At 36.2% G+C, this 14,003-nt stretch overlaps 1 protein-coding gene across 1 annotated transcript in view; it reads left to right on the top strand.

The window, feature by feature from the left end:
- NBEA (neurobeachin) overlaps nt 1–14,003 on the top strand; it is a 610,373-nt gene that overhangs the window by 287,032 nt on the left and 309,338 nt on the right. Inside the window, exon 36 of the mRNA XM_060080316.1 lies at nt 10,719–10,827. Within this exon, the coding sequence (XP_059936299.1) occupies nt 10,719–10,827 (109 nt within the window). The remainder of the gene's footprint in view (nt 1–10,718; nt 10,828–14,003) is intronic.

The raw sequence follows: 14,003 nt of genomic DNA on the forward strand, positions 1-14,003 counted from the left end.
AACAAGCGGCCAGGCTCTCGCTGCTGTTTCTGCTGGGAATCCTCTTTCCCCACATCTTCACATGATTGGCTCTTCCCATCATTGAGGAATCAGCTTAAATGTCACACTCTTAGAGAGGCTCCCCTGACCATCTTACTGTGTTATCAGACTTCCATTACATGACTCTGTTTTAACATTCAGTAACATTGTCTCAAAATCTTTTCTTGGTTTACATGTCTTCCCGCTAAAATGTACTTCCCTTCAGAACTCGTGTCTTATTCTCTGTCTTATTTGCTGATATATCCCTGGTTTCTGGAATAATAATGTCTAGTACCTATTTTGCAATCACAAATATTTGTTGAAGGAATGAAGAAAAGAATGTTGAGTAGAATGTTTGAGAAGGAATGAATAGTCAACAAGAGGATTTTAAGTCAGGATTAAAGGCACCACTGGAGTCAGTGACAAGAGGGACATGTTGATTTCATTCAAATGTATACTGGTGAATGAATACCTGCCTGCTAAAGATGCTGGGTATAGACCCAGGCACTGCACTACTAGAGCTTTCAATCTGGTGGAAACAACAGTGTTAGGTTAAGTAATTACTGATGTAATAAATGTGCCAAAAGGCAGGTAGAGGATGGGAGCAGATAACTGAGGGAAGTAGGGAGAGTAGCTTGGATGTTTTCAGGTGAGAAGTGAGCGGGAGGTGAGTATAGATAGTAAGTACTTACAACTATAAGAAGGTTGGCCAAGAAGGGGAAAGGGTGGTTGCTGGTGGTGGATAGGGTTTTAATTTGAGAGGGAGGAGAGGAGTAGAAGGAAGGATTTGAGGACTTTACAATGCTGATGGAAAGAAGCCAATACGGTGGGAAAGAAAGAAGAAAAGTTTCTACTCAGTTACAAGAGTACAGTCTCTGAGAGGGGTGAGGCAGAGGGACGGGGGTAGCCTTTTGTGGATGAGTATTAAGAAAGGATGCAGGCAATTAAGTTGGTGGCGGGATTCAGAGAGTTTCTGTAATGATGCCTTCTATTTTCTCTATAAAGTGGCCGTTAGGGCCATTTTCTGAGAATGAAGGAAATTTGGGGAGGTGAGTGTTATACTTGAGGAGAGTAGAAAATATTGAAAATAGCCAGTGTAGAGAAACTGGGGAGCGAAATGACTGAGGAAACACAGGAGACTTGCCAGTGTTTGGGGGACCTGATGGAGGATGCTGTCTTTGCTATTGTAGTGTTTTCCCCAGTAGTCCACAGGACAAAGACGATGGGCATTGCTTTAAGACATTCATTTCTCTAACTTTAGTGAAAATAATGTCTTCTTTGAGCACCAACCCCTCCACATCCCTAATCCGGATTAGGTGCCTTCCCATGTTCTCAAACCACCTTCCATTTTCCCCTGGTTTATACTTACCATACCATACTGATAGTGCCTGTTTATTTGTGGTGTATTTTTTATGGCTATTTCCACAGTGCCTATTATAATCTGGAGCATGTGTGTATTATTTGTAACAAGTTCAAATACCAGTTCTCCTAATGATAAACTATTAGATTCTAGGCATGTAACATAATCTCCCTCTGACATTGTTTCACATCTTGCCTAGTTTCTCTGAAGGTTGGATGTGATATATGACATTTATTACAACTACAGTAATATAGACACTTAAAAAATGGAAGCTTATTTTGTTAGTTTTTGTTACTACATACAGTATATATTCAGGATTTTGTGGACTCCTATCTTTAGTTTGGTCCATTTCCTTTCAATTTAGACCTTTCTCTTTCATAAATTTGAACTGGGAGTTCCAGATTTTTTTTTAAAATCATATTTAGTTAGTTCAGATGTAGTTACAGTAAAGACACATTACTCAGTTTATCTGGCTTCTATTTGTTGATGCCGACTCTATACTAGGCACAAATTAGATTCTTTACATACACTTTTATCCCATTTGCATGGACATACAACATTTTTCTTAACTTTTTCTAATAGTGTAAAATGAAACATACAAAATATTTTCTCTTGGTTGGTAGAATATGTCTTTAATTTTCCTTGTGGGAATGAAGATAAAAATCTTTAGGTGGAAATTGTTATAAATGTTTATCCTACTTAACAGCTACATTCGTGAATATAATTCATCAATCATAGCTGGAGAAAGCAATTGTGCAGTTGTCTACAATTAACGACAAAAACAGTTGATGAATGTGCAGCTGAATTAAAGTACTCCCTAGGACAGGCTGAAATTATAAACTGGATCATTTAAAGGAATCTAACAAAGGATCTTTATAATTAAAACAAAGCAAGGTTAATGGGATGTAAAATTGCCTATAATATCTTGGCAATAATAATTGGATTTTAAATTATTAAAATATGAATTGAACTATAAAGCAAATAAGAAAGACTTTCAAATTATAGAACTTGAGTGATCTTTTGAAATAAATTAATCATTTGCCTAAAATAAACCTCTTTCACTCTTTTGGAAGCCTATAGGATATAATTAATGAATATTCATAACAAGCTGGAATGTATTCTTGTTTAGCACTGAATTTGACCTATGATTCACAAGATTCCAATTTTTTGTTTTGTTCTTTAAAATAAGGAAAAATGTATAACCTTGCATTTCTTACGTTTTGAGGAAGAGAAGCATGTCGTATTCAAGTTTAATTATTTAGTGATTATATGGCCCAAATTTGAATATCCTCATTAATTTAACAAATGCTATTCAATAATTAAACCAATAAGCTTTGGTTTGCTTGAGTTTGTTTCATGTCCTTGATTTGGCAAAAACTGTGTTTAAAAAAAAAAAAAACAGCACCTTCTAACACTATAAGAAACTTTTTTCTTAGAGTTGAGAATCTGATTTAAATTTGAACCAAGAAACCCTGGAAACTTCTGGAAAACAGAAGTTCCCTCTATATTTTTTCATGTAATACCTAATTTATTCTTTTTTCGTACTACTATGTTATTCATTTTACACATGTAATAAGTTATTAAACATATTGAGGTTTGCAAACGAGGTAAAAAAAATCTGTGCATTTACAAAATTAATTGTATAGATGATCTTAAACAGTATTGCTAATTTATAGACTTAACTTTAGACATTGGTGGTAAATAATATATTTACCTGAAACTAAGATAAACAAATCCCATTTAATAATGGCTAGATTTCAAGTAAAAAATTTCAAAATTAGTAATCATATATTTTATTTGAATTGCATTTTTAACCATGTTTAAGATATATCTGCATATGTATATATATATTGAGATTTTTTTCCTTCTGAGAACAACTTTAAATATACTTTCCTTCCAGGCACTATTATTTTAGCTTTGGTGAGAGTTAAGTAATATTTCATAAAACACTAATAGTTCTTTGTATTTAAAAAAAAAAAAAGGGAAAGGTGCCCTGTTTTTGGCATAGTCATTTCTGTGCCATACTTCTTCCTGTTTCTTATTTCTTAGAGATATAAAGTTTTGTTTTTGTTGTTGTCCTTAGCTTACATATTGCAAGCAAATGCCAGCCTAGATTCAAATGATATGTCTTTATTAGAAAACTTTGATTTAGTTTCTGTGCCTATTCTAACACAACCAGGATCAGTTGATAACAGAGGAGACTAGAGTTGGCCTTTGCATTTGTGGCTAGTATGTTGTTTAAAGAACAGACACAGGGAGAAGTGAACTACCTGGTTACAGGAGAGTCAACGCTGCCATGAAGATATAGTGTGTGTGGTCAGTCCAAGGATAAACTAAAGGTGAAAGGTAAAAGAATAGAATGAGCAAGCCAGAGTACGGTCATGGTCTGGAGCCATTAGTTTTAGTCTAGGAACTCTTCCCAAGGTGCCCAGGGAATTGAAGCATTGATTATAGGCGGATTAGTTTCCATGTTTGTAAAATGAGAACACACAGACAATTTATCTCTCTCAGTTGCTGTGTACAGACCAACATGTGAAAAAACAGAATATTTATTTTATAACATGGCTGTTATGAAGAGTCACAGTCCAAGCTGGACAAGGATTAAGAAAAAGTTGTTATTTTCTAATTACCAAAAGTAATTTAATACCTGTACAGGTATTCCTGAAGTTCTTAACACCTATGTTAATAATTATACTACATACAGAAAAACAAAACAAAACTGAATACTTATAAAATATTCATTATATAGTTTTAGCAATGATACAAATACATTTTACATCTGGTCTTCATCTCAAAGTAATTTGTAATCGAGAAGTTAGGTTTTACATGCACAAAAAATTAAACAGTTCAAAGTGTCATAGACAGTATATAACTAAGTGCAAAAAATTGATATAAAAATTGCATTGACTTAAGAAGAAGGACCTATTTCAGTGGACAGTAATGATTGGGGAAGGCTTCTTTTAGGAGACAGAACCGAAACAAGTATAGGCACACTGCGTGAGATCAAAAGAAGAAAAAAAAAAAATCAACCCTAGCTTTTTTTGTGAAAATTAAGATTTAAAACAACAGAAAATACCTTTATGTTCTATATTATCTAATAAAGCAAATATGGGCACAATTCTATGTTAAAAGTTATAATCTGTCTTTGAGCTCTCTATATTACTCTTTTTCTGAGCTCTATATTATTTAAATTAAAAAAATTATAAATGTTTCCAGATTTTTTAATAGTCTATTAAACAACTCTAGCACAGGAAGAAATTGAAATTTTCTGATACAGCCAGCCTCTTCCTTGCAGTGTCACTAGAAACTCTATGCCTAATTCTTTTAAGGTTTTGGGGCCAGAGTAAGTGACACTGAGGTATTACATCTGCTCCTACACTGTGTGGCCACCTTACTTCCAATCAGGGTCTGTTTTCTTGACTAAATAAATCAGGATCTAAAATTTAAGCTGTAATCTTACAGCTTGGGCATGCACTGTTTCTTCCAGTTTATAGGATATCTGAGACAGTGCACACCCATTTTCTAATCAGAAAACGAAAACTCAGACACAAGGAAAATTTATTTGTCCAAGTTTATAACACTAATAAAAGACAGAACTTAAATATAAACTGGTTCTGCCTCCTGTCCCCTCACTCATCTAGAGATGATGAAAGACTAATTTGTCCGACCTCTCATATTGCCTTTCCAATTGACATTTTTTTTCTTTCCGTCAAATTACAGGAATTATTTATATTTAAAATTCAGGATCTCAGGGTTTCAGGTCAATGACAAGCAATTTAAATTATAACAAACTGCATACAATTAGAAACTTCCTAGAAAATCAGAACTTGCTGCAATGATATCTGTTCCATTTGGAAGAGAATACTTTGTTTTGTCTCCTGACTTCTTTCCTGTATCCATGACAACTCTGTTTTAGGACAGGAATGAATAGAATTGAACAAATTGTTTTCTTTTTCTATTTCCTTTGAAAAATAAACTTACAGTAGAAGATGAAGACCACTTCATTTACTTCCTATCTTGTACAGATACTCTGAGGAAGAAAATGTTCTGTAATTCCCAAGTTATCTGATATTTTTATTTACCTCTTTTTTATGTGCTAAATGTATCATAGAATTTTATAGTGTTAAACTGCCTTAATCATTAAAGTTCTGTTTCTTCTTTGCCCCTCCTTCCCACATAACCTGCTCATGTATTCATTCAGTCATATTTCCATTTAGTCATATGTTATTGGTGAGTCCATATTTCATGACATGTACATGCAGATCATGTTGGATACAGAGAAGAATAATGATTGTACCTCATTTAACAAACTTCACATTCTAAGAGAGAAAGACTTATTAAAAGGAAAAGAGAGGGAAAAAAATCCATAAGACAGTGTGATAAATATTATAATGCCCAGAACATTTGAGAAATTGGGAGAAGATCTCTTAGTTGTATTGAGAGGAGGGAATGACAAGAATTACAGGAAGAAGAAATGGCACATATAGAAATCCTGAAATAGCATGAGTCATTAAAAGAACTAGGAAGGTTTTTCTAGAACATAGAAAAAGTATGCTAAAAAGGCAGTAGATACGGTTACAGAAGTAGACTGTTATCTATATATAATGTTTGGCTATTATCCTGTCTATTAAAAGTAGCCATTGAAGAAATTTAAGTGTAAATAACAGTCATGGCAAAGCAAAAAATGTATCAGAAGGATGGAAGATTTGAGGGAGGCAGAGAAATTAGGAGGCTATTGTAATTGGATGAGAGATGATTAAGGCTTGAATTAAAACAAAGTAATGAACAAACAGATGAAAAATATATTATGGAGGTAAAATTGACAAGACTGGTGATTAATTTAATGTAGGATGATCTTAAAGTCACATTTCAGCAGATTGAAAAGTGAATAAAGCTGTATGGGTAACTCAGTGATCTGAGGTTTTCTTCTGCTACAGAACATTCACATCCTACTTAGGATATACTCTTTGAGGCAACATGCATCTTATAAATGGTTTAGGCATGGTTTAGCCTTCTCCACGGCCACATCTCCCCCCTATAAATTGGTGTCTCAAGGAATAGGAATGCCCTGGGGACATATGCCTAAAACAGCAATGCTGTTAGGATTTTAAGTCTTTAGCCAGGAATTAAGTATAGAACCTCGCCTGAAACTTTCATGCTAAGCCAAGATCCTTAAGAGAGGCTGACATGGTTCTAGTGGGCTCTCCTTGGTATCAAAACAAATAAAAGCAAATACTTATCCAAGTTAGGTCTGTTGGACTCCTGATTAAGACCAGAAATGAGTTAACAGTCAAAGAGTACTAAATATATGAGAATGAAAGCCACTATGTATGAGAATCACCAAGGAAAAAAACAAAAAATTTAGACCCCCAGGGACTACCAAGATTAGAATTGTGAAATACAGGAAATAAAATAGCACAAAATTGAATGAATAAGAAGAGACCATCAAAATGAAGAGGAAGATTTGAAAAATCAAAAATTATAGAATTTAAAAATACAATTTGGAAAAAACTCCATGTATTAATGATTCATCAGATTAGACAAAGATAAAGGGAACCAGTGACTTGGAACATACATTTTGAAATTTTTCCCAGAATGCAGAAAGAGAAAGAAATGAAAAATGAAGTGATGTTAGAGATATGGAGGTAAACTAAGAAAGTTTAGTTTACAAATCATCAGAATTGAAAAAGGAAAAAAATACAGAGTAGGGGAGATGAAATATTTTAAAAGATGATTGTTATGAATTTTTAAGAACTGATTGAAAATAAGAATACAGTGACACAGAAGTCACAATGTACCTCAAGTAGGCTTAATAAAAAGAAACCCATACTAGATACATGGTACTGAAACTGGACAATGCCCAAAATAAAGAGACAAAAGCACCCAGAAAGAAAGAACTGATCATCTACCAAAAGGGAAAATTAGAATAACAGCAACAGGGACTTCCCTGGTGGCACAGTGGTTAAGAATCCGCCTGCCAATGCAGGGGACATGGGTTCTAGCCCTGGTCCGGGAGGGTCCCACATACCGTGGAGCAGCTAAGCCCGTGTGCCACAACTACTGAACCTATGCTCTAGAGCCCGTGAGCCACAACTACTGAGCGCGTGTGCCACAACTACTGAACCTACGCTCTAGAGCCCGTGAGCCACAACTACTGAGCCTGTGTGCTGCAACTACTGAAGCTTGTACGCCTTGAGCCTGTGCTCTGCAGCAAGAGAAGCCACAGCAGTGAGAAGCCAGCCCACTGCAGTGAAGAGTAGCCCCTGCTCGCCACAACTAGAGAAAGCCCGTGCACAGCAACAAAGACCCAACGCAGCCAAAAACAAATAAATAAATAAAATTTAAAAAAAAGAATAACAGCAACAAAGAAAGCTAGAAGAAAGTAACATAACACTTTCAACGTTTTAAAAAAAATAATTCTCAATAATTGTATATGCAACAAAAATATTTTCAAAAATTATTGGTGGGGGCTTCCCTGGTGGTGCAGTGGTTGGGAGTCCGCCTGCCGATGCAGGGGACACGGGTTCGTGCCCCAGTCTGGGAGGGTCCCACATGCCGCGGAGCGGCTGGGCCCGTGAGCCATGGCCGCTGAGCCTGCACGTCCGGAGCCTGTGCTCCGCAGCGGGAGAGGCCACAACAGTGAGAGGCCCGCATACCGCAAAAAAAAAAAAAAAAAAATTATTGGTGGGTGTGACGATAGAGTAATTTTGTGACATTTTAACTTACTCCGGTCCCAACCTTTGCTCCCCAGTTCAAAGGAAGCCATAAAAATGCAGCACACATTATAAGCACTGTACCAGAGGGAGCATAATAGACCTCATTAGCAAAGAATTTTAAATCAATTACTTGTTCTGATCTGTCTGGTGACTCCCTGGAAGAATGGCTTAAAAGATTTGTTTTATTTTGCCTAACCTGGAAGTGGCCTGGAGTGAAAAAGAAAAAAAAAAAAAAAAGCTGATTTCCTGAGGGCATTTGTTGAAGACATTTATAAGCTAATATCTTAGACCTCACTGCCTGAGGTGATAGATTAACAGTTGAGGCAAATGCTAGGCACACCAAAAAGCTTGGGAGGAGCAGCTGGGGAGTGAAATGTACACAAGGGCTTTGAAAAGCTCTGACATATTCCTGGAAATGTAAAGGGTCCTGCGCACGCTTAGTGTTGTGTTCATGCTCTGGAAAGACCTGAGAAGGCCCCAAACTCTCATCTTTTGCTGACGCTGGGATTCTATGGAAGCAGGAAGGAAATGCAAAGGTAGAGTTAAAACCTGCCTGGCTGAGTGTTCAAGGGCTGTCCAAACACACACACAGCTGCTTGAGAAATTCTGGGAGATATTTTTGGATTCAGGCATTTAAAGAAATCTCTGTCTAATCATCAGCTGACACTAACATAATGAAACAGAGACTTCAGTGACCACACATGACAAGGAATACACACTTAACAAAATTATTTTAGAAAAGTCAACTCAAGTTTCCTCAGAGGTCCAGATGTAGGAATGAGGAGGGAGACCCACGTCTTCACCTAGGATTACGTATTTCCTGAGCAATTACAGCAGGCAGATCAGGAATTGAGTGAAGGTGCTGGAAAGAGAATGGTTAAAGTGTGGACTGGGGGGATCCATGCTTGGGGGGAAAGGAGATAAATCTGAGCAGTGGTTGAAGGACGAAGAGAAGAGAGGGATCAAAGAAGTGGAAGTTGGAAGTGAGCTTATTTTTGCCTGGGGCCAGAGAGGGACGAGTGAAGGGGAGAGAACGCACTTAGGATAGGAGATTGTGACCAGAGGGTAGATTGTTGGCATAAAGATTTACGATGTGAAGCTGATTATGGCCAGTGAGGTGATTTCCTCAAGTGAGGTAGAATTGAAGATTCTAAAGGAATCTTAGATTAAGGGATTTTTGATCCCCCTTTAAAAGGTCAGAGAATTGTGAGGTACTGTGGTGAATGGTTTCCCACGTGGCTGATGAGGTCACCCAGAATGACAATGAGTCAGATAAGAAGATGCATGGAAATAAAACATCATATATGAGTTGCTATATGACTCATAAGGGTCAGAGGTAGGAGGACAGACTTTCGGACAATTGATGCAATTTCTCTGGTGTGTCTGAGGCATGAGTCTCCCCCACCCCACCCCCTCCTCTGCCACCATGCCTCTTGGCTTTGCCCATCCACTTGTTCTGTTCCTGAGAATAGTACCTATTAACCAGCCAGACACTGAGCCTCTCCTTTCCAGCTGTCTTCTGTTAATCTATTTAAATGTAATCTGTACTAATTTGCACATATTAGATTTTTTCCTGGCTTTCTTCAGCCTTCATGTACTAGACAAAGCCATTGAATGAAATACTCTAATCTCTCACATCTCTTTTCTCTTTTGAAGACTATAAAGTATAGACCAATGATGTCATCAAAAGTTAATATTTGGAGCTTAGTCTTTCTTTAACTTCTTTTATTTTTCCAGCTGCCTCAGTGATTAAATTTAAGACTATCCATATGATTGTTTGTCCTCTAACATTATTTACATAGGAGTTTCAGCCCTTTTTCCCCAAGTATTGTGGTTTCTAGCAGATTCCCCTAACCGTTGTGTCTTTGAATAATTTATGTTGTCGTTAACTTTCATGCTGAAGACTAGACCATATTCCCATTGGAATGTGCCTGTGTCCCTCTTATGTGATTGAAGAGAATACTGCTGCATGTTTCCAAGTGATCTCTCTACCTGTCCTGCTGCTATGCAAGATTTTAGTGGTGCTTTCGTCATACTGCCAGGAAGTTCCCGCTGGTCCTAGAGTGACAGTCATAATTTAACCGAAATCTCATCATGGAGTAACAAAATCTGTGTCAGAACAGACATGGATTTTAGAAAGATTTCTACTGAGAACTATCTTGAATTGGGTGCTGCTTGGAACTCATTTCAAGGTAGTTCCATCTTAGAATTAAGAATTGAGCATTTAAGTGAATTTTAGGTGTCAGTCCTATTGTCTGTATTAATTAAAGAAAGAATCCAGTCTATAGATTTCCTAACATATGGTCATCCAGTTTTGTGTGAAAATTTACTTCCATGGCAGTGAATTTTGTTGTTCTAGCCATTTTAAAAAGTGTCAAAAATCCTTGGTTTTTAGCGCATTAAATAACTTTATTGAATTAACGGAATCATTTGTTCACAAGGCACACTATATTTAAGAGGCATTGCTGTAACAATATAATGGCATATTTCTTAATTATATGATTTAGCTTTATCTAAAATTTATGCATAGTTAATACTTGCAATACTGAAATTTGATTATTGAAAAAAATTGGATTAAACAAAAGTATTAAGAATAATAATTCCAAAGGTATTTTTCTTTTCAGATTGCTATGCCATGCTATGAAGGACCATATAGTTCGTGTTGCAAATGAAGCTGAGTTTATTTTGAATAGACAGAGAGCTGAGGATGTACATAAACATGCAGAGTTCGAGGTAAGGTTTTGGGATTGAGTTAAATTCTGCTTTTCTGTTATAAGTCGGTTGTCACCAATGGTAACCTTACATAAGGTTTTTTTTTTTTTTGCTGTACGCGGGCCTCTCACTGCTGTGGCCTCTCCCGTTGCGGAGCACAGGCTCCGGACACACAGGCTCCGCGGCCACAGCTCGCGGGCCCAGCCACTCCGCGGCATGTGGGATCCTCCGGGATCGGGGCACGAACCCATGTCCCCTGCATCGGCAGGCGGACTCTCAACCACTGCGCCACCAGGGAAGCCCAAGGTTTTTTTTTTTTAAGAGAAAAATTTCACTGAAGTCATTTCAGTAGTTTTTAAAAGCTTTAGTAAATGTCAAATACAGGGCACTTATTTCTTTTTACCTCATTTACAACATGAAGAGACCCATCCTGCCCTGTTCCTAACCAGTTGGTGGACTGAAGTTATTCTGACATATTCTTAAAGGCAAATACAGTTTTATAATGCAATTCCTTTAGTAATTTTTAAGCATAGTTTACACACCATTAGTTATGGGTGTAACAGTGATTATATGGAGAAACAGTTTTACCATTCAGTAATTTATTATTTAATAATGTATCTATCTTTATTTAGAGTGGCCAAAGATTATTTTAGTTTATATTTTATATTTATAATTATATTTTAATGACAAATGAAGCAATGCCATTATATATGATATAAATGTAGATCTGTATGTATCGCTCTATATATGGAAATGTAATAGTTGAAAAATCCTCATAAGTACAATTAACTATCATTTGAGTAAAGAACGAATAGCAGTCATTTCTATTTTATATGCAAAAACTAAAGGATGTTCAAGCACTATATATTACATACTAATAGTTTTTTAAGTTAAGAACATTATTCTTATATTTCTAGCATGTCAATAATTATTTGACATTATTTGTATTGTCCTAATTCAATAAAATTGGTTTCAGAAATATTGAGGTGACTGGTGTTTGGCTTAGGTTGGACTTCAGTGGCCTTGAAAATAATATATAACTCCACCAATTTATTCTCTTGATACGACATGCGAACAAGTGTGGTGTGGCTGGAAGCCAGAGCCCACGGTTTCAGTTTTGATGAGGTTTTTATCTCAGTAAAGCAGCTCTCTTAGCCATGCAAGTTGATGTCCTAGGTCTAGTGATCTCTGACCTACCTAGGTAAAAAGCATGAGGCAGGGGGCTTCCCTGGTGGCGCAGTGGTTGAGAGTCCACCTGCCGATGCAGGGGACACGGATTTGTTCCCTGTCCGGGAAGATCCCACATGCCGCAGAGCAGCTGGGCCCGTAAGCCATGGCCGCTGAGCCTGCGCGTCCGGAGCCTGTGCTCCGCAACGGGAGAGGCCACAACAGTGAGAGGCCCGCGTACCGCAAAAAAAAAAAAAAAAAGCATGAGGCAGAAAAATAGCTGTTGTCACTTTAAAACCCATAACCTCTGCTTCATTTGTCCGATGAGACAGCACACACTTGTCATATGGGATGACACAACCTTATTTTGCAAAAAACAAACAAACATTTTAAACTCTGGTAAAAGTCCATTGACAATTAAGTGTTTGTCAAAATGAAGTTTTGTATCGCTTCAACTGTAAATAGCATAGGATATTTATAACATTGGGTATCATGCTGTAATTTGGATGACAAGAAAAGATTGAGTTCTTTGAATATAGTATGTTTAGGTATAAGATATGTCAGAACTCTAGACAAAATAAGAATATTCAATTAACTTTTGACTTCTGTTAGTAAATAAGGCTTAGATTATTAACGGAATTCCCTGCAGAATCAGTTTTGAGTTGATCATATATCTACTAAGAAAATCAGAATATTTTGTGGGAATATAAGCAGATCAATATTTGTCATGTGAAAGCCTTTAAAATAGATTTTCAAGCAGCTAGATATTAGTTACAAGCTCTAACATATATTTAACCAAGGTGATGTTAAGCTAAGGGCACTGTTTCTCAACCTTTTTTCTTTGTTGCTCCCCGCAAGGAAAATTTTTAAATGGTTGTCATCCTAATCAGCCCCCACCTTGATTTATTGTATTATCATCAATATGCTGCATATCTATTTGTGTACCGTATATGCATCTGTGCTTTATACATTAAAAGAGTAAGGTTTTTTTCACACAACCCTAATACCAGTTTTTACTCCCTCGGGGATGAATGAGATCACTCCTGTTGATGATGCATGGCTAAGGGAGGTATAGAGGCTATGAAGGGGATATGAAGACTCAAGGTTTTTAGATTGTGTACACATAAAATAAACTACTAATGTAAACCTAATTTGGAGAGTATTGTCATTGTTACTTAACGAATGTGCATTGTTTTTTAACCCAGATGTTTCTGTTTGTTCTTTTTAGGTTAAAGCTGTATTAGTAAATGCATTGATTGTGTGTATGTTTGTGCGTGTGTAGTTTACCAAACTTATATCACTTTTAAATTGTAAAAGATTTTGTAAAAGTCATAACATTTTATACTAGGACTTTTTGAGGAATTTCTATATCTCTCATATAGGCCTGTAATTAAGAGAAAAAATGTATTTAATTTGAGATGGGTACTTCACAGTTAATTTTTTTTGGTTAACCACTGTAATTGTTAAGGAAGAAAAATGAAAATTTAATTTTACTCTCCAAAGAGCTAATGAAATATTAACCTCATTATGGAGGCAGATCATTGTACTAATTGGTGACTCCCTGTACAAAAAGATAAATTGGAAAATGAATTAATCCTTCTTAGGTTACTGTAGGGTTATTTCTCTGGAAGAGATGACTTGTGGTAGTAGTCTGTATAGATAGTTGAAAGGAATATGTTCAGATACCTTACATGAAAGATTTTTACTTTGTAATGATGAATGTGAACTCATTATATGTATATTTTTAGACGTACAAAACTTTTTTGTAGTTATATGACTTGTATTACATACATGATAACATTAAAATCTGCAGTCACTCTATCCTATACAAAAATTATTATACAAAACAAATCAAACTTATGGTTAAAGAGACGTTCATCTTCATATTCATGTTTGTGTTGAGCCTTTTTGATACACAATGAGATTGATTACCTGTGTTGCTAATACCAATGAACTTGAATACAGATAGCTGACAGGACAACTGATTATTAGGGAACATAAGATTAAGATAGTAGTTGTCATGAGAAACT

Source organism: Mesoplodon densirostris, chromosome 17, assembly GCF_025265405.1.
Source record: "Mesoplodon densirostris isolate mMesDen1 chromosome 17, mMesDen1 primary haplotype, whole genome shotgun sequence".
Taxonomy (NCBI): Eukaryota; Metazoa; Chordata; class Mammalia; order Artiodactyla; family Ziphiidae; genus Mesoplodon; species Mesoplodon densirostris.